At 39.0% G+C, this 21,760-nt stretch overlaps 1 protein-coding gene across 1 annotated transcript in view; it reads left to right on the top strand.

The window, feature by feature from the left end:
- The first annotated feature begins 14,781 nt into the window (after nucleotides 1-14,781).
- LOC137884088 (globoside alpha-1,3-N-acetylgalactosaminyltransferase 1-like) overlaps nucleotides 14,782-21,760 on the top strand; it is an 8,692-nt gene continuing 1,713 nt past the window's right edge. The window contains 8 exon segments of the mRNA XM_068725778.1: nucleotides 14,782-14,863; nucleotides 15,858-16,111; nucleotides 17,288-17,320; nucleotides 18,298-18,357; nucleotides 18,571-18,603; nucleotides 18,712-18,846; nucleotides 18,932-19,064; nucleotides 19,155-19,353. Of these exon segments, the coding sequence (XP_068581879.1) occupies nucleotides 16,050-16,111; nucleotides 17,288-17,320; nucleotides 18,298-18,357; nucleotides 18,571-18,603; nucleotides 18,712-18,846; nucleotides 18,932-19,064; nucleotides 19,155-19,353 (655 nt within the window). The 5' untranslated portion in view covers nucleotides 14,782-14,863; nucleotides 15,858-16,049.

Raw genomic sequence — 21,760 nt, 5'->3', positions numbered from 1 at the left:
CATGTGTTCCACTCTTTAAAACCAGGGTCCATACAAGAAGGAGTAAAATCAGGGTTATTAACAATCGGTGCATAAAAATAGTATTTTCTATTGATGGAAAATGCCTTCTTTACCTTTATGCATGTGCTTAGGATGTTACTTACAATAAAGTTGTCCCTAGTGCCTGATGCTTGTTTAACATTATTTAACAATGTATACTTGATAATGAGAACGAGTTACATCCTTGAGATTCAAAGTCTAACCATCTTGATTTAGGGTCTTGTGCCACCCATTCTGATACATTTTATTTAATTGTATAGACCAATAATAGTGTTTAAAGTTTGGTACTGTTAGACCCTCGTTTACCACTGGCAGTTGGAGTTTCTCCAGTCTCATTTTAGGACGTCTGTTTTTCCAGATAAACTTAGATATAAAGGTAGTACTACTTTAGCGGGTTATATTAATCAAATTATTAATTATTATTATTAATAAAAGGTTATCCTTTTATAAACGAGGCCTATTTGCAGGCCTCAGCTTGAATAAAGATAAGAAATACCTAATTAAGTGTATAATTAAATTTAAAAAATTTAAAATTAAAAAAAAAAAAAAAAAATTGTTTATATATTTTTGAGATGTGAAAAATCATGGAACTATCAGTATACATGTTACAGGTTAACATAAGATAAGGATGGAACACAGCACAACTTGGAAAATTCAAAAGCTCGCTCTGGAAAAACAGCAATTTCAGGATATTGTTTTTTGGAAAGTATGGAAATCCAAGATTTTAAATATTATAACCCAGCTCTTATAACAACTGATAAAGGCTCTCTATACACAGTTATACATAGATACAGTGAAACATTTATAAAATATAGAGCATATAAAATTAAAAAACTGATTAAATATTCCAATATTTGAATAAAAAAATATTTTTTAAATTCAAAAACACTCTATATCACTTCTATGTATCACTCCTGATGTTCAATGAATCAAAAGACAGAAGATTGGACCTTTTTTGAGTGTTTTAAGCTCTTTCTAAGCCCTTTTTAGTTGTTTAGTTTATTGTCACATACTGCTTCAGATTCAGCCCACTCTCTCTGCTTAGGGCTGTATCTCAGCCCCCCTTTCTCCGATTTTCACCATCGAAGCGTAGGAGCCAATAGAATTGCCTGGAATTGAAAGCTAGATGATTGACAGCACTATTAGCCAATGGGAATGATAAACGTCCCATGTGATGGCAGATCTGAAATCTAATTTGCTGAGCTTCCAACCCTCCCAAGAAGCCGAGGAGTGTCGGAGAGACACGAATCGAACGGATTCACACGGAGCACATGCAGCTGGACATACCAAGCAGTGGAAGTACGGAGATATTTCATTTTTTCGCTGAGATTCGACCAAAAGTGAGTACAATATTCGATGAAAGCTGTGTGACTTTTTGTGTTCGAAGCTGAATATCTCTGCGATGGTTTACCGGAGAGAGAAATGGAAGATATGTCCGTAATCTCCGTCAGGCGGACATGCTTTTTCATGCTGCATGTTCGTAGGTAGCACGTTGCTAACGGAGTGTAGCAGCTGTTTTCTCCGGTCTTTTCCAGTCATATCGAGTATGATTTATGATATTTTGTTATTTGTTTGCTTGGCTGATGGGAGATGTGTTTGTCTCATGTAGAAGTGACCAAGTTCATGTTGTTCCCAGGATGCTGAGGTTTCTGCAGAACTATAACATCATTATATTCGTTCTTCGTGGGTTCTCTGCCAGTTACTTTTAACACAAAACTCTCTAAGTTTTTATGTACTCTGCGTCCAAATGGGGGACCCTCGGGTTTATAACAAACTGACTCAGCCCATGCAGTGCGACTCACGCACGTGCAACCATGACCCGGAAGTTCGGCCCGGAAGTTCTTCTCAGGACATTCTTATGTAGAATTTCATAATAAAAGCCCTTTAAAATCTCATTCATGAGCCGATTTACCTCAAATTTTAGATTACAATTAAAAGAAAATGGTCCACAGTTCAAAACTAATTTCACATCAGATTAATATTACAACACCTCAGAGCGTCACTCAGGGATAATCCGGACATTCTGATGTGGCATTTCAAAATTAAACATAAACCAACCTTCTAATTTCAGATTAGTTAATGGTCTATAGTTACAACATCATTTCACTACAGGTTAATAGTACACCACCTCTAGGTGTCACTCAAAGAGAACCTAATTTAATTAATAATGACATTTAGTTAAATAATCGTAGGTTTGAGTTGAAGTTACAGATTGTACCATTTATTGTGACTTATTTTCATTTACTCCTGAGTCTGGGTTTCCCTCTCGTGTTTTGTGCTGACAGGTTTTAGTGTTTGAATGATGAACTCTGACGAACAGATGGAGTTGTGATTTATCTTTGTGGTTTTTAGATAAACGGTATTTCTGTGAGTCAGAGCTTCATGAGTTAAAAGCTTCAAGCAACAAACTGAATGTGAGTCACTGTTACAGTCTGAATGAGTCTGAAAGTGAAAGTAACACGTTTTAAAAGTTTATTGATTTTATTACAGATAACAGAGTTGAGTAGCTTAGCATTAGCTAATATCAACTGGATCAGTATCTTTCTATGTGTAGCTTAGCATTAGCTAATATCAACTGGATCAGTATCTTTCTATGTGTAGCTTAGCATTAGCTAATATCAACTGGATCAGTATCTTTCTATGTGTAACTTAGCATTAGCTAATATTAACCGGGTCAGTATCGGTTACCTCTCATGAGTTAAACTTTAGACAATTTACAAAGTTAATTTGTTGTCATCAAAACAATGTAAACTAATAACGTGTTTAAATGATCCGAATTTAATCTTTAATCTTCATGAATGTTTCTGAAGCTGACGACAATCTAGAAGAGAAACGTGAGTCACTTCAGAGCTGAGTCAGCATGTTTACTGTCTGAGTGGATGATTAAAGTCTCAATAAAGTCTCAATAAATAAAATAAACCCCGGGGCTACCCCCTCTACCCCCCCACAAGCATCAGCCATCACTCACGGCTGGTTATGACACAGTGTGTTTGCGTGTGTGTGTGTGTGTGTGAGTGTGTTTCGCCGTCGGTGTGTGTGTGAGTGTGCGTGTGTGTGTGTGTGTGTGTGTGTGTGTGGGGGGGGGTGTCGGTGTTGGTGTTGGTGTGTGTGTGAGTTTGTGTGTGTGTGTGTGTGTGTGTAGGTGTGTGTGTGTAGGCGTGTAGGTGTGTGTGGGGGGGGTGTAGGTGTGTGTGTGAGTTTGAGTGTGTGTAGGTGTGTGTGTGTGGTGTGGGTGTGTGTGTGGGGGGGGTGTAGGTGTGTGTGAGTGTGTGTAGGTGTGTGTGTGAGTGTGAGTGTGTGTGAGTGTTTGTGTATGTGTGTGTATGTGTGTGTGTAGAGTAAAAGTCAAACCGTCAGTTTTATTTTCATGATGCTTTAATCATTGAGAATGAGAACAACAGAATTTGAATACAAAAATAATTTATAAAATACAAAACATGTCTTAATAAATAAATATATAAATAAATATATAGAACTAGAACTAGGAAATAATAAATAAATATTGTCAGTGTCCTCAATGGGCGTGGTCCATGTCATCAGTGGGCGTGGCCTCTTTCTGCGGTGGGCGTGGTCCCTGTCCTCAGTCTCTCCAGGTGAAACAGGAGTGTTGGTAGTGAAGGGTGAACTCTAGGACCCGGAGCAGATCTCTCCTCAGAGCCATCCAACCACAGGCTGCGCTGTCCTGAGTGACACACAGAGAGACCCACCCCCTCAGCTGTAAAGCTATCATCCAATGACTAGAGACTCAAACATGACTAAAATATGTTTTATATTTATATGTCAGTGTTTGTTTACCTGCTGCAGAATTTCTGTCACATTACTGAAGTAAGAAGATAAAACACCTGAACCATCAACACTGGACAACTGGAGAAAGAGAGACAGGTTAGAAATGCAGTCGTTCAGACAGACAGACAGGTATTCAGACAGACAGACAGGTATTCAGTAGGGGTGTAACGATACACGTATTCGTATTGAACCGTTCGGTACGGGGCTCACGGTTCGGTACTCAATACGAACCGAGCAATACGTTTGAATAATATTAAATTGCTTCTGAAAAATAAAATATAGCTGAAATTGGTGGAGCCACTGCGCTCAAACATGGCAACCCGCCAACGTAACGTGATGTCCTTCCCTGATTCGTCACGCTCCTATCACGTGACCAGATGTTCACAAACAACAACAGCATTAATTACCAATCAACTACCAGGTTAATTCAACATGGAGGACTAATGACAGGCGTTGTTGACCTTGTTGTCTTTACTAGCAGCTGTTGTTCAGTTAAAGTCTGCTTCATGACGGAGGAAGCAGCTGTTAATGGAGCGATCAGTGAGCGGCGTGTCCAGCGGAGGAATCAGACCTACGGAGACGTCTGAAGTCACGGTTAGTGGCTTTAGTAATTACCCTGTTAAGCATTTACCGTCCAAAAATGTCCATTTATGCATGTATTTATGAATATGAAAAAAAAAAAAAAAATCAAAAAGAAAATTCAAAATCTGCTTAAAACAAACAATCTAAGACATTCTTACACACTCCAAACACCATTCTACACAAATAGTGTACGCAAATAAAAGATTTATCACAAAATCACGTATTTCTAGCCATAACTCGCTCTTCTCCGAGTTAGCATAACAAAGCTAACGGTTAGCATAGGCAACCGAGATAACAAAAAGCACGCGCATTCAACACAGATTCCAGAGCTACTATCAGATCGTCTCTCCGGTAAACCCTCACAAGGCTGTGAGCAAACAAACACCAGAAGCACAATGCGTAATATCCTTCAAAATCATCCAAAGCTCCTTACCTTTTCGTTGTTCTGCTGTATATCTCCCCTTATTTCCGTCAACAATATTTCTACGTATTTCCGGTGCGTCTTTGAAATGTCCCCGTGCAGAAACAAGGGCCCGCCTAACAAAGGGGCCATGGGGCGATGGGTTTGAATTCCAGCGATGTTGTGCACACGGTTCAGGTGACGCGCCACGGTTTTACTCCCTACTGGCTAACGCTTCTGTCAATCAAAATCACGATGTGTTTGTTAAAAAGCCAGGACTCAGACGCTTTTAAGGCGGGTCCATTGACTGAAATCGACCAACCATAGGCTGAGCTAGGAGACCTGGAGTGGAAACCAGATGAGAAAATCCCATGGATGACAGACATAAACAGGCTCAGAGAGGATTCAGGCTCTCTAAATGATGCCAAACTTCTGCATATGATAGATTGAACACTATTAGTCATAAAAGAAGTGAAATATATAATTATATACTATATAAAATTACAATGGAACAGCTGGAACCAAATTACATTTTGGTTGACCTCGGCTAAAATCTCTGCACTCAGACCTCTCTAGCTCTTGAATGCTTCACTTTATCAAAGAAAACATTGTGCAGAGAGACTTTCAACCCATTGGGCTATGATCTGGGAGAGGTTTGAGCTTTCAACTACAACATTAAAAAAAAATATCTTATCAAAATTGGATTAATTTGAAATCGGAGATAAAGAATTTCAATTTGTGCTGTGTTCCATCTTAATGTTCTCTTAACCAGTAACATATATACTGATATTTACAAATCAGAACAAATTTCACAAGGGTCAGCTTTCTACAATATAAAAAATATTAAAATACACCTTATATTTAGACGAAAATCACTCTCTTTACTATGGGTTGCAAAAATCGAGGAGAGGCCTACAAATAGGCTTAGGGCTTAACGGGTTTTAAGGAGGGTGACGGACACAAAATGGAGGACTTTCCTTATTCATGCTTATTTTGTTCTGCACAACTATTGTGAAGTCCACAGATCAAATGTAGAGAAACTAAAGCAGTAACTGCTCTCCAGTAGGACAGAGACTTCACAGCAGAGCTACGAGTGAGAACAGATGACAACGAAACAGAGGGAACGAGTGAGAGACGAGTGTTGACCTCATTTATGGATCATAATCTATAAACCTTTATGTGTAAGTGTTGATTTTAAAGTAAATGTGAGGAGAGAGAGATAAAGACCTGCAGCGCTGTAACTAACGTTAAGTCTGAAAATAAAACTTCTAAAACTTTCCATGAACTGTCTGTTTGAGTTTATAGAGGAAGATCTTAGAGAAGACCTTAAGTATCAAACACAACCTTTCATTATTAAAGACTACTTGAGAGTCTCACCAGAGAGGATTTGGCATTTCTGCTTTTTTGCTGTACTGAAGAAGTACCGAAATGTGGCACCACTGTATCGTATCGAACCGAACCGAGAAGTTTGTGAACTGTTACACCCCTAGTATTCAGATAGACAGCTGTTCAGACAGACAGACGAGTATTCAGACAGACAGTCATTCAGACAGACAGACAGGTATTCAGACAGACAGGTACTCACACAGCTTCCATTCTCCAGCAGTCGGTGCTGCAGGTGTTGGAAGTTGATGAACTTGTCGTCGTCCCAGGTGACTCCTCCCACTCCGACAGGTAACTCGTGATCCTCAAACACTTGCTCCGCCCCCTGCAGTGACTCATAGACTACCCATAATGCTCGGCGGCACTGCAGGTAGCCAAATAGTGGTCAGTGTTTTCAACCAGCAGCAGAGTTTTAAAGGTTTTCAAACAAACTTATTGGACATAAATCAGCTCTGTGATTGGCTGACAGGTCAGAGGATTACCTGGATGTGATTGGCTTTTGCAGCAGGGAAGGCGGAGTTTGGAAAGGAGATGTTGGCGTTGTACGGCAGGCAGTGGGCAGGAAAACTCCCGCCCTACAGGAAGGAAAGGAAACACACCAACCTTTATACACTGACCTGCTAAAAGTAGCTAATGCTAAGCTACACATACATACATCTTTAACTAGTTTGTCTGCTTTCATCTGTTGATCTTTAACTAGTTAGTCTGCTTTCATCTGTTGATCTTCACCTAGTTAGTCTTCTTTTATCTCTTATTCTTTAACTAGTTAGTCTGCTTGTATCTGTTGATCTTTAACTAGTTAGTCTGCTTTCATCTGTTGATCTTCACCTAGATAGTCTGCTTTTATCTCTTATTCTTTAACTAGTTTAGCTAGTTAGTCTGCTTTCATCTGTTGATCTTTAAGATCAACAGATGAAAGCAGACTAACTAGTTAAATAGTGAATATAGAATTCTAGACTATCTTTAAAGTGATTGAAGTGTCAGACGATGTGTTCCAGTTGACTAGTTATTAAACATGAGTGGGTTCTGTTTGAAGGATAAAGGTACCAGGTCTCTCAGCAGGTGGTGGGCCGACCGGACAATGTTTCCCTCCAGCGTACAGGTCGGCATGGCCACCACCATCAGGTGGAGGCTGTAGACCTGCAGGAGGACGAGGAGGACTGAAGACACTGTCATGGTTCACGTGGTTCTGGTCCTAATCTTCAGCTGGTCTTCAGTAGGTCCCAGTTCGGATGTTTTCTGGTCCCTCAGGTTGTTCTTCTGATGGTTCTGGTCCTTCAGTTCTTCAGGGCCTGAGGTTCTGAAATTGACCTCAGTTTTAGTTGAAGTTGTACAAAAAGAAAATTGAGGTTCTGAGTTTTAAAAATCTTCACCTGAAGTGAGTCCTGGTCCTGGTGCTTGTGCTGATCCTGATCTTGATCCTGGTCCTGGTGCTGGTCTGGGATGCTTCAGGTGTGCTGTGTGAGCCGGCAGCTTCAGGTGAGTTCAGGTAACCTGGAACACAGAGCAGCAGATTGGCTGGAAGTCAGGACCAATCAGCGGGCGTCTACCTGAGTCATCAAATCCTGGAGAGTTTGATCCAAACCACAACCCCAGGGACCATGACCAGCAGAGGTCTGCCAGGTGAGTCACTGCAGGTTCATGCACGTTGGTACACAACTCTTTCCATGTGGAATTAATAGATTTGTTTTGTCTGAGACACAAAGTATCTTTATTATTTTATTTATTATCAATCAGGTCTGTTAATGAAGACGATCAAACTAATACTATGTGATAACAACAACAACAATAATAATAATAACAATAATAACAACACTAATAACAATAATAATAATAATAACAATAATAACTATAATAACAACACTAATAACAATAATAATAACAACAATAATAATAACACTAACAACAATAATAATAATAACAACAATAATAATAATAATAATAGTAATAATAATAGTAATAACAATAATACTCACACAAAACAAATCTAATAATACTAATAATAATAATAGTAATAATAATAATAACAATAATAACAACACTAATAACAACAATAATAATAACAATAATAACAATAATAATAATGATAATGTTGGACATACAGACCGGTCGATGATGACGACTCACAGATAAACGGTTTGTCACAATAACGACTTTCCATATCAGAGGCGCAAATATTAAAGACGGAGAAACCAGTGAAGTTTCATTTCAGTGGAAATAAACTGACACATGAATATTAATATTACGGTGAAGCAGCTAAAGTCACATAATATGAAATGATCGCGTGAAGTTTCAACACGAATGAAAAGGAGCCGCTTCGAGATGTTTGTGAGTCAAACTGATCTCAGACCAGGACTCTGAAACCGTTGAATCAGCGTTTCTATCGGTTGACTAATATTTCCATTTAAGACGCTCGATGTTTGTGACCGACACGGACGAGGAAACTCCACGTGGAAATCAGTTATTACGATAACTGTGAGCGTCGTCATCGAGCTTCATATTTAACAATATGATCATCGATTTACCATCAGGTGGGAAAAATACTCTGTTTCAGTAAAAGTACTAATACCACTCTGTAAAAATATTCTGTGTCAGTAAAAATACTAATACCGTACTGAAAAATACTCAGTTTCAGTCAAATAATGAATACTCCACAGTAAAAACACTGTTACAGTAAAAGTAGCAATACCATACAGTAAAAATACTCTGTTTCAGTAAAAGTACTAATACCACTCTGTAAAAATATTGTGTTTCAGTAAAAGTAAGTTCAGGAAGTGCTAACCTGAGCCTTCCACTCAGTACTTATTGTTTTCATACTAGCTTGTTGCACTTATTGTATTCGTATTACTTTTTTGCACTAACTGTTTCTCTTGTTTCTGTACTTTGGCTCTGAGTTATGCTCTGCTTCAGGCTCTTAGATGCTTGTTTAAAGGAGATGTACTTATGACTTCTGGTGACTAGTAGTTCTTTTGATTACCAATGTTGATGCACTTATTGTAAGTCGCTTTGGATAAAAGCGTCTGCTAAATGACTGTAATGTAATGTAATGTAAGTACTAATACTATACTGTAAAAATACTCGGTTTCAGTAAAAGTCCAACCAACAGTCCAAACCGCAACATTATTACTTAAACATTAATATTATTAATATTACTACTAATACATTATCATTATTATTAATACAGTAACAGTGTTAACATTAATACTAATACAATAACATTGTTAACAATATTACTAATACATTACTAATACATTAACGTTGTTACTACATGAAAGTTATGATTAGTACATTAACATTGTTACTACTAGATTAAAGTTATTACTAATACATTAATAGTATTAACATTATAACTACTACATTGAAGTTATTACTAATATATTAACATTGTTAAATTATTATTAACATTATTACATCTGGAACCAGCAAATACAACCATCAAAATAGTTTCACATTAATTTTCTGTCAATCCACTAATTGATTATTGGACTAATGATCAATAGACTATTGATTAATGGAATAATTAATTAATAGACTAATGGTACTTGTATAATCTGTTGGGGAGTTTCATTTGTAATCAAACATCAGATTTGATAAACTCTTCATATATTTTATTGTAAAAGTCTTAATTTGTAAAGTAACTAAATCTGTCTGTTAAATAAGAAGTACCTCAAAGTTGTACTTCAGTAGTTAAGTAAACGTACTTAGTTACTCTGAACAAGTACTGAATTGATTCGTTATTAATTCAGATAATAAACGATTGATCAAAGGAATCACAAAAAAGGAAGTCTATCATGAGAAGTTTCATAATGAAATTAATTAATGTTAAAATAAAAAGTAAAACCAACAAGATGATTGTTGTCTGGATCATTAAATTATCAAATAAAAATAAATTTTAGAATATTCTTGTTTAATCCTGTGAATATATAAATGATACTTAATTATAATAAGAAACTCTGTGAATATATGAATGATAATTAATTATAATAAGAAACACGTGAAATAAACTCACTGTAAGAGTGGTGCTGGTCTGTGGAGATCCTTCAGGTGCTGGTCTGTGGAGGTCCTTCAGGTTCTGGTCTTCCCTCTGAGGTTGTTGTGGTTCTGATGAGCATCTCTGTCATCTTGTGGTTTAAATAAAGCTTCATCCTGAACGGACAGAAACTGAAACTGATGTTTTCAAAGCAAATCAAAGCAAAAAATTCTGCGAAATTTGGAAATTTCCCTTTTCACCCCCAACCCTCAAGGTGCCAGGCTGCATGTGTGGCATCTTTCTATCCCTGTTAGTACAAAAGTACACAGTAAAAAGTACAATAAGAACACACAAATACAAGAAGTGAACTGGATTACTTTGTGTCTTTAGGTTTGTGGAACGTTAACAGAGTTAGACTCAAACAAGTCCAAACATTTACGGACATGAAACATTTAGTTTGAGCTGGTTTCCTCCTGTCTTAGATAAGAGTGGGTCCCTATGTCCTTAACTCTTTCACCTTGAAAAGACATCAGAGACTTTCATTTTCCATTTAATAAAAACATTAACGAACCTGATATGTTTTAAAGTAAAGGAGACTCCAAAGTTCAGGACCCTTTAAAATATAAATTAATATATGATTAAATGAAATGTTTAGAAAAACATTTTCACAGCAGAAAACCTTCTAAAAGTCCAACACAACAGTAGTATACAAATACCAACATGTATTATTGTCCATTCATTCATTCAGTTCTTTAAAATATCTGAACTAAATCATTATTAGTTAGTAAAATAATATGATTAGGTGTAAAAAATGAAGATCTGTTTAATGAGCCAGGAGATGACTCACAGGAAGAAGAACTTTAATCTTCCTCAAAGTGTTTCTTTAGATTCAAAGGAGAGAATGTATTTATTATGGACGTTTTAACATTTAAATAAAGGTTGGGAACTAAAACATCAGTTTGCTGCGTCATGATTTTTTTCCCGTTGTTCCACACTGAGGAGCTCCTTCGGTTCTTCATGCTTTCTGTATGAATCAAACTGGACTCCGTCTACGTCGTCACACGTCGACTCTCAGGATGCGGTTTAACCCCCAAATATTTCAGTTTACATTTACAGAGAAGAGACGTTTGACATGAGGCAGGAAGTCAGTCAGCGTTTAGACAGCGTTTAGACAGAAAAGAAAGAGCGAAGACAGAGAACTTCAATGATCTCTGAAAACAGGAAGGAAACCACGTAACTCCCTCCGAGGGTTTTCTCCACAACTTTTCTGAATGACTTTCATCTGCAGTTTGTTCAGAAATGCGATGATGAAGGAAAGTCCTCGTCCTTCACTCATTCTGTTTCATTCGGTTTCCACTTCACTTCAGCTGGAAGGAAAATAATGAAACCAAACTGTCTAAAGGCTTCATCGTCTGCTTCAGCACATTTTCCATTAAACATAAATAGTCACATCATAAAATACGCGGCGCTGCTCTTGGGAAGAAAACAACTGTACATTGTTACATGAATAATTTAGTGTAAGCAATTATTACCAAATAAAACTGTTCAAACGGGGTGACCGTGGCTAAGTGGAGAGCAGGGCCGTCCTTCAATCAGAGGGTCGGCGGTTCGATCCCCGATCCTTCTCCACTAGTCTCATGTCAATGTGTCCTTGAGCAAGACCCCAAAATGACCCCAAAATGTCTCCCGTAGCTGTGCCTACGGTGTGTAGATAGATACTGAATTGTAAGTTGCTTTGGATAAAAGCGTCTTGGGTGTGACCTGGGTGTGACCCTGGATGACCAACTGTCATTCTCGGCAAACATTTCATCCGTTACACGCTCCTGCAGATTCCTGCTCTACAACATCAGGAGGATTCGTCCCTTCCTGACTGACGAGACGGCGCAGGTTCTCATCCAGGCTCTTGTCATCTCCCGCCTGGACTACTGACACTCTCTACTCACCGGAGCCCCGGCGTCGGCCATCAGACCTCTGGAGCTTGTCCAGAAAGCCGCAGCTCGCCTGGTGTTCAATCGCCCCAAGTTCTCCCACACAACTTCCTTTCTCCGTTCTCTACACTGGCTGCTCATCCAGTTTAAGACTCTGGTGCTAGCCTACAGGGCAGTGAAACGAACAGCTCCTTCCTATCTCCAGGCCACAGTCAAGCCTTACATCCCTGCCCGACCACTTCGCTCTGCTGCCTCGGGGCGATTGGTCGCCCCGTCGCTCAGAGGTCCTGGCCGCCGATCGACCCGGTCACGCCTGTTTTCTGTCCTGGCCCAACAGTGGTGGAATGAACTTCCCACTGACGTCAGGACAACAGAGTCGCTGCCCATCTTTGGCGCAGGCTGAAAACCCACCTCTTCAGGAAGTGCTACCCTGAGCCTTCCACTTAGCACTTATTGTATTCATACTAGCTTGTTGCACTTATTGTATTCGTATTACTTATAGCACTAACTGTTTTTCTTGTTTCTGCCCTGTACTTTGGCTCTGAGTTATGCTCTGCTTCATGCTCTTAGATGCTTGTTTGGAAAAGGAAATGTACTTATGACTTCTGGTGACTAGTAGTTCTTTTGATTACCAATGTTGATGCACTTATTGTAAGTCGCTTTGGATAAAAGCGTCTGCTAAATGACTGTAATGTAATGTAATGTAATGTCTGCTAAATGACTGTAGTGAAATTATATCAATAAAGTGCTGATGAATTATCAGATAACCTAAATCTTGACATTGAAGTAGAATCAATCTAGACATTGAAGCAAAATAAATATTGACATTGAAGCAGAATAAATCTTGACATTGAAGCAGAATAAATCTTGACATTGAAACAGAATAAATCTTTCTTCTAAATGTTGACATTGAAGCAGATTAAATCTTGACATTGAAGCAGAATAAGTCTTGACATTAAAGCAGAATAAGTCTTGACATTGAAGCAGATTAAATCTTGACATTGAAGCAGAATAAATCTTGACATTAAAGCAGAATAAATCTTGACATTGAAACAGAATAAATCTTGATATTAAAGCAGAATAAATCTTGACATTGAAACTGAATAAATCTTGATATTAAAGCAGAATAAATCTTGACATTGAAACAGAATAAGTCTTGACATTGAAACGGAATAAACATCTGGAATGAGCTGCAGAAAATGGGCAGACAGTAGGACTATTCAAGGAGACCTGATACTATCCAAGGACCACTGATACTATTCAAGGACCCCTGATACTATTCAAGGACCACTGATACTATTCAAGGACCCCTGATACTATTCAAGGAGACCTGATACTATCGAAAGACCCCTGATACTATCCAAGGCGACCTGATACTATGCAAGCACCACTGATACTATCCAAGGAACCCTGATACTATTCAAGGAGACCTGATACTATCCAAGGACCCCTGATACTATCCAAGGAGACCTGATACTATCCAAGCACCACTGATACTATCCAGGGAACCCTGATACTATCCAAGGACCCCTGGTACTATCCAAGGAGACCTGATCCAAGGAACCCTGATACTATTCAAGGACCCCTGGTACTATCCAAGGAGACCTGATACTATCCAAGGAACCCTGATACTATTCAAGGACATAGTCATAGTTTATGTTGTTTATCTGACACTTAAATGGAACTCTGTGTGCAGTGAATTCATCCAACCAGCAGATGGAGACAAACAGCAGCTGATCTCAGACCAGCTTCAGCTCACTGACTCAGAATCAGAATCAGCTTTATACACATACATGGAATTTGACTCTGGTTACACATTGCTCTCATCGTACATACATACAAAGAATATACAATAAACAAGAGAAGTATAAAAACGAGGACATTAATGACAACAAAATAGAACAGAGAAACTGAGCATAAACATTTAACATTTAACTACTATGTACAATATAAATATATATTGAAAATATATATCAGCATAAAGAACAACAACAATGGACAATAGACAATGGATTTGGGATATTAGTGCAGAAAGGGGGTAATAGTGCACAGTGCAAATGAAGATGCAGTATGTCTGATTAATTATTCATCAGTGACGTCCAGCAGAAAGAAGCTGTTCCTGTGTCTGGTGGTTTTGGCGTACACAGAGTTTGGGGTGGAGTATTTCCGGGATGATGAAGTATATATATATATATATATATATATATATATATATATATATATATACATATATATATATATATATATATATATATATATATATATATGTATATATATATATATATACATATTTACATTGGCCATGTATAATTTATTGTCATTTAAAAAGCCTTTCATATATCTAAACAAGAAAATGGACGAGATAAAATAGATACATTCCTTTATTTAAGACGCACTTTGTCAATAAAGTAAAAGAAATACATTTACGGCATCAAACCAATATACTTAAATATACATGTGCATATGCATCAAGACCGTGGACGACCACTTCAGTTTATCACAAACATCAACACATAAAGGAACACTTCATCCTTCAGTTTATCACCTCTTTATGTTTATTAAATGTCATTATTTAGGTTAAACATTTTCAAACCCTGCTTCCTGGTTCAGGGACCTGTTGACGTCACGTGTTGGCGTCACGTGGTGTTACCTGAGATGAGGGGCGGAGCCTAAGACGCTCCTTGAACAGAAAGTAGCCCGGATGTTGGGTAGTGTATCCGTATAAGCTACACTACCTGTTTCAGAGCGCAGAGAGTGAGCGCGCGCTGCCTACAAGTGAGTCTCTGGTGTTTTTGAGTGTTTCTCGTTGTTTCTCTTTGTCGCTTCCGGTCGTCTCGCGGTGGTCGGTGGGTCTGCTTGGAGCTCGCGCAGGGAAATAACCTCAGCGGGACCGTCAGATGACGCGTAGAGGATCAAAAACCCGTTATCGTTTCCTCAGAAGACTCTCAAACGTGGACTCCGGTCCGTTAGACCAGAGACTGTAGAGGAGAAGGTTTGACACTGTGATGAAAAACTAAACCACGTTCACGAGGACAGACACGTGATCTCTTCCTGTTCAACAGCTTCCGTCACTACGACGACAACAGACACTGAAGGCCAGTTAACAGGGTCCCTGGTTCAACCGTAACACCGGGTCTGGTTCAGGTCTGGTCCAGGTCTGGTCTGGTCCAGGTGACATAGTAACATTCAATATAAAACATAATTCATATTAAATAGAACAAAGTGAAGTTTAATCTAAGACATGATTTTTTTATTTTGGGAGTCCCTGAAAAATATAAATATGTAAATATAATCAAATGTTCACCAGGATAGGAGTGGAACCTTCATCTTCATCCTCAGACAAACATTCTCCTGTAAGAGACTAGAAGTGTCATTTAATCATCTACTGACTCACTCACTCACTCACACAGCTACACATTTACACACACACACACACACACACACACACACACACACACACACACAGCTACACATTTACACACACACACACACACACACACAGCTACACATTTACACTCGCATACACACATACTCGCACATTTAAACATGTTAAAGCTTTACTTCACTCCCAAACAAAAGGTCACGCCCACTTCATCCCTCATTTCATTGGACACAGACATGTCAGGTGATAGTAGTGTATATAAGTTAAAAACAATTACAAAGAGGTGTGAGGGCAACAAGATGCCATAGAGGGTTAAATAAATAGTACGAAAACATGCGAGTCATGTTATGTTTCACATGAATCAGCTGTCTGTCTGTCTCTCTCTAGATAAACTTGAACTCTCCTTCATAGTGTGAGAGTCTGGATTTGTCTGAACCTGCTGATTGACTACTGACTGAACAGGACCAGGACTAACCAAGACTAGCTACTCCTAAGAGGATCTGGTCTCAGTGGATCAAGTCTGGATTAAGTATTATGACCGTGTGGATCAGGACTAAAGTGGTGGACTGAGACTCGAAGATGATGCACTTGATCAACACTAAAGCTTTGACTGTGGTCGTGCTGTCGGCTGTGATGCTGGGGTGAGTACTAGTACTGTTACTAATATTGTTACTACTACTACTGTTACTACTGTTACTACTACTACTGTTACTACTACTGTTACTACTACTACTGTAACTACTACTACTGTTACTACTACTACTGTTACTACTACTACTGTTACTACTACTACTACTGTTACTACTACTACTACTACTACTGTTACTACTACTGTTACTATTACTATTGTTACTACTACTACTGTTAGTACTGTTACTACTACTACTGTTACTACTACTGTTACTATTACTACTACTACTGTTACTACTGTTACTACTACTACTGTTACTATTACTATTACTACTGTTACTACTACTACTGTTGCTACTACTATTGTTACTACTACTACTACTGTTACTATTACTGTTACTACTGCTATTATTACTGTTACTACTGCTACTACTGTTACTACTAGTACTGTTACTGCTATTAACAAATTTCCCCTGGGGTTGAATAAAGTATCTATCCACTGCTGCTACTACTACAGCTGCTATTACTGTTATTACTACAGCTGCTATTACTATTATTACTACAGCTGCTATTACTATTATTACTACAGCTGCTATTACTACTATTACTACAGCTGCTACTACTATTATTACTACAGCTGCTACTACTATTATTACTACAGCTGCTATTACTATTATTACTACAGCTGCTACTACTATTATTACTACAGCTGCTACTACTATTATTACTACAGCTGCTATTACTACTATTACTACAGCTGCTACTACTATTATTACTACAGCTGCTGCTACTACTATTATTACTACAGCTGCTACTACTATTATTACTACAGCTGCTATTACTACTGCTACTATTACTACTACTGCTGCTGCTACTGTTTGAAACACATATAATGCTGCTGGGTGAGTTTATACACAGGTACTACTACTACAATTCTACTACTAGTTAGTACTGCTACTGGGTGAGCTTGTATAGAAATACTTCTTCCTTATATATCTTTGATACAAAGTGAAAGTACAAGAAGCCTTTGGACAAAAACACTTCACGGTGGATGGTAATTACAACTCCCACGGCGGATTTCACCAACAAACAGCCAATCAAAGAGCTTCATTAGATTAATCTGAGAACAATCTGATTACTTCTTATTGATTATTAATGATTGATTGTGTTTCTGTTTGAACCCACAGAGTCCTGTTGTGCTACATCTCCCAGTCCTACAGGTGGTACAACATAATAATATATATATTAATAACGTTTTATATGAACTGTATCATAAAAGTGTGAATACCTGATGCTGAAAAGTTGACGATGATGAAGACGATGTGTGTGTAGTGTTTAAACTGAGAGGGTTTGATGTTTTTCTCTTCTATAAAGTCTAAATGTTAATTATTAACATCCCAACATAACTTTCTGTCCTGCCTAAAAACTACAATAAACACACAAAAACTACAATAAAATACACAACAAACTACAAAAAATACACAACAAACGTTGAGTGAGTGAGTGAGTGAGTGAGTGAGTGAGTGAGTGAGTGAGAGCAGTCAAACATTTACAAACACACAGATACATTAAAAGTGTGTGTAGAGAGAGAGAGACAATCAAGGTGCCCTCGCACGCCCGAACATCCAGTGTGTGTGTGTGTGGGCGTTTTACATCTTTTATTATTGTTATTATATATAATCAATTGACTATTGATAATAATACCCATTGAGCCGGTACCTTTGTGTCTCAAGGCTGGTGGTTTGATCCCGTACTTGTGTGTGTGTGTGTGTGTGTGTGTGTGTGTGTGTGTGTGTGTGTGTGTGTGTGTTACAGAGGCGTTGAGCTCTTCAAGCAGAACATCATCAATCAACAGAACGGGTCAGAAAACTTTTCCCTGAGTGTGTACTGATCAGCTCCACCCTTTTTATGTAATCTATAATACAGTAAATAATAAACTAATACTACAGAGACACAAAAACAAAGTTATAGTCCTCTCTTTGTCTTCGTGTGTGTGTGTGTGTGTGTGTGTGTGTGTGTGTGTGTGTATATATATACAGGTGCATCTCAATGAATTAGAATATCATCGAAAAGTTAATTTATTTCAGTAATTCAATTCAAAAAGTGAAACTCATATATTATATAGATTCATTACACACAGGGTGATATATTTCAAGCATTTATTTATTTTAATAAATATGTATATATTTGTGCACAGATTGGCTGCTGCTGATGTCATCCCTGTGAGTCATGAGTTCCACCTGGTGGCTCCTGATCAGTGAGTACCTTCATCATATTATGTGTTGATTACACCTGTTAACCAGTACTTATACATGAGGAATGGTGCTAACAATGCTAACGCTGTGGCTAAAACAACAGGAACGGTGCTAACAATGCTAACGTTGTAGCTAAAACAACAGAACGGTGCTAACAATGCTAACTACCCCTCAGACTGTTTTGTGTTGTAATAAGAGAACTGTTTGTGTTTTAGTCTGCAGTACGAACAGCCGAGCATCCTACGAGGGTGAGTATCATTCATAGCCCTTGTTTGTTTCTTTGTTTGTCTGTTTGTTTGTTTGTTTGTTTGTTTGTTTGTTTGTTTGTTGATGTCAGTCCGTGTTCTTAACCGTAGTCGTACCGACGTGGTGACGGTGACGCCCTGGCTGGCTCCTGTCGTCTGGGAGGGAACCTTTAACCCGGTTCTACTCGACAGCATCTACAAACCAAGGAACATCACCGTCTCAGCCACCGTGTTCGCTGTTGGGAAGTAAGTATGATGTCACAACATTGTGGTTTCTACGTCTCTGCTCTGACCATTGACCTGGAAGTGACTCCTCTGACCGTCTGGACAGGTACATCATGTTCCTGAAAGACTTCCTGGAGACAGCAGAGCAGTACTTCTTCGTTGGTTTCAAAGTGCACATTTACGTGTTCACCGACCGGCCGAATGAGGTTCCCCAAGTCAGGATGGCCACCGGCCGACAGGTAAACAAACACGTTTACACTGATTTCTTCTCTTAAACCCCCACACAGGTTTCCTGATATGTGTTGATATGAAATTACTTCCTCCACCAGCTGACGGTGCGTTCGGTGCACGCCTCAAAGCGTTGGCAGGAGATCTCCGCTCGGAGGATGGAGCTCATCCAGACGCTGATAGAGGAGCAACTTCCGAACCGCAGCGACAACTACGTCTTCTGTCTGGACGTGGACTCCAAGTTCCACGGCCGCTGGGGGGCGGAGTCACTGGGCGGACTGGTGGCTGTGATTCATCCAGGTGAGTGGGCAGACTGGTGGCTGTGATTCATCCAGGTGAGTGGGCGGACTGGTGGCTGTGATTCAATTCAATTTATTTTTGTATAGCCCAAAATCACAAGGGCTTTACAATCTGTACACATGCCACATCCTCTGTCCCAGGACCCTCACATCAGAACAGGAAAAACTCCCCCAAAAAACCCTTTAACGGGAGAAAAGAGGAAGAGAGCTTTAGAGAGAGCAACAGAGGAGGATCCTCTATCAGGATGGACAGAAGTGTGATAGATGTCATGTGTACACAATGAACAACATAACAGAGTTACAACACATTCAATGCATATAACAGAACCACGGCAGGAGACCATGATCCAGATAAAACCACAATCCACGAAAACCTGCGAGGCGAGAAAGCACAACAACTCCGGTGAAGAAGCAAAGTCAGTAATGTGCGTTAATGGGACATGAATTCATACAGAAGGAGAGAGGAGCTCAGTGTATCTTAGCAAGTCCCCCTGGGAGTCTAGGCCTATAGCAGCACATCTAGGGGCTGGTCCAAGGCAAACCTGAGCCAGCCCTAACAATAAACCTGAACCAGCCCTAACTATAAACCTGAGCCAGCCCTAACAATAAACCTGAGCCAGCCCTAACAATAAACCTCAACCAGTCCTAACTATAAACCTGAGCCAGCCCTAACTATAAACCTCAACCAGTCCTAACTATAAACCTGAGCCAGCCCTAACTATAAACCTGAGCCAGCCCTAACAATAAACCTTAACCAGCCCTAACTATAAACCTGAGCCAGCCCTAACTATAAACCTGAGCCAGCCCTAACTATCAGCGTTATCAAAAAGGAAAGTCTTAAGCCTACTCTTAAATGTGGTGAGGGTTTCTGCCTCCCGGATTGAAACAGGAAGCTGGTTCCACAAAAGGGGAGCTTGATAACTGAAGGCTCTGGCTCTCATCCTACTTTTTAAGACTCTAGGAACCAAAAGTAACCCTGAATTTAGGGAGCATAGCTCTTTAGTAGGATAATATGGTACTATAAGCTCCTTAAGATATGATGGTGTCTGACCAATCAGGGCTTTGTAGGTGAGCAGAAGGATTTTAAATTCTATTCTAGATTTTACATGGAGCCAGTGTAGAGAAGCTACTACAGGAGAGATATGATCTATTTTCTTAGTTCTTGTTAGTACACGAGCTGCAGCATTCTGGATCAATTGGAGAGATTTAAGAGACTTGTTAGAGCAGCCTGATAATAAGGAATCACAGTAATCTAGTCCAGAAGTAACAAATGCATGAACACATTTTTCTGCATTAGGGTTAGGGTAACCCCGTCCTTGAAGTTTGTTCTATCTGGGAGTCAAAAGACAAATCCTGATCAAAGATAACTCAGATTCTTTACGGTGCTGCTGGATGCCAGCGCAATGCCATCTAGAGAAACTATATCATTAGATAACTGATGTCGGAGGTGTTCTGGGCCTAGTAGAATAACTTCTGAGTTTAACATCAGGAAGTTGCAGGTCATCCAGGTTTTTATGTCCTTATGGCTGCTTGAAGTTTAGCGAGCTGGTTGGTTTCATCTGGTTTGATCAATAAATATAATTGAGTATCATCTGCATAACAATGAAAGTTATGCAGATGAAACTCAGATGAAAGAGTGTTTTCTGATAATACTGTCGGAAGAAAGCATATATAAGGTGAATAAGACTGGTCCAAGCACAGAACCTTGTGGAACTCCATGATTAACATTGGTCTTCATTGAGGTTTCATTGTTTTCAAACTGAGATTGATTTGATAAATAGGACTCAAACCAGCTTAGTGCGGTTCCTTTAATGCCAATACAATGTTCTAGTCTCTGCAACAGGATGTGATGGTTAATGGTGTCGAATGCAGCACTAAGGTCTAACAAGACAAGAACAGAGACAAGTCTAACGAGACTGGAACAGAGACTAGTCTAACGAGACTGGAACAGAGACAAGTCCTTTGTCTGATGCAATTAGGAGGTCATTCGTTATTTTTACCAGAGCCGTCTCTGTGCTATGATGCTTTCTAAATCCTGACTGAAAATCCTCAAATAAACTATTATTACGTAGAAAGTCACACAACTGATTCGCGACTGCTTTCTCAAGGATCTTAGAGAGGAAGGGGGGTTAGAGATTGGTCTATAGTTAGCCAAAACCTCTGGGTCGAGAGTGGACTTCTTAAGAAGAGGTTTACTTTACTTTGAAGGACTGTGTTACATGGCCTGTTAGTAAAGACAGGTTGATCAATTGATTGGTTGATTAATGCCAGAACCAGGTTGAGGGTGTGGTTAAAACAGTGAGTGGGTTTCTGTGCACTCAAATCTAATAATGAGATAAACGCAGTACTAAGGTTATCATTATCAACATCCACAAGATTATTAAAGTCACCTACAATAACTACTTTAT

Source organism: Cebidichthys violaceus, unplaced genomic scaffold (genome assembly GCF_023349555.1).
Source record: "Cebidichthys violaceus isolate CVI_PGR_0920_01 unplaced genomic scaffold, fCebVio1.0.p SCAF_36, whole genome shotgun sequence".
In the NCBI taxonomy this organism is placed as follows: domain Eukaryota; kingdom Metazoa; phylum Chordata; class Actinopteri; order Perciformes; family Stichaeidae; genus Cebidichthys; species Cebidichthys violaceus.
Note: the sequence above shows the minus strand (reverse complement) of the source record. Positions and strands in the feature narration are given on the sequence as shown.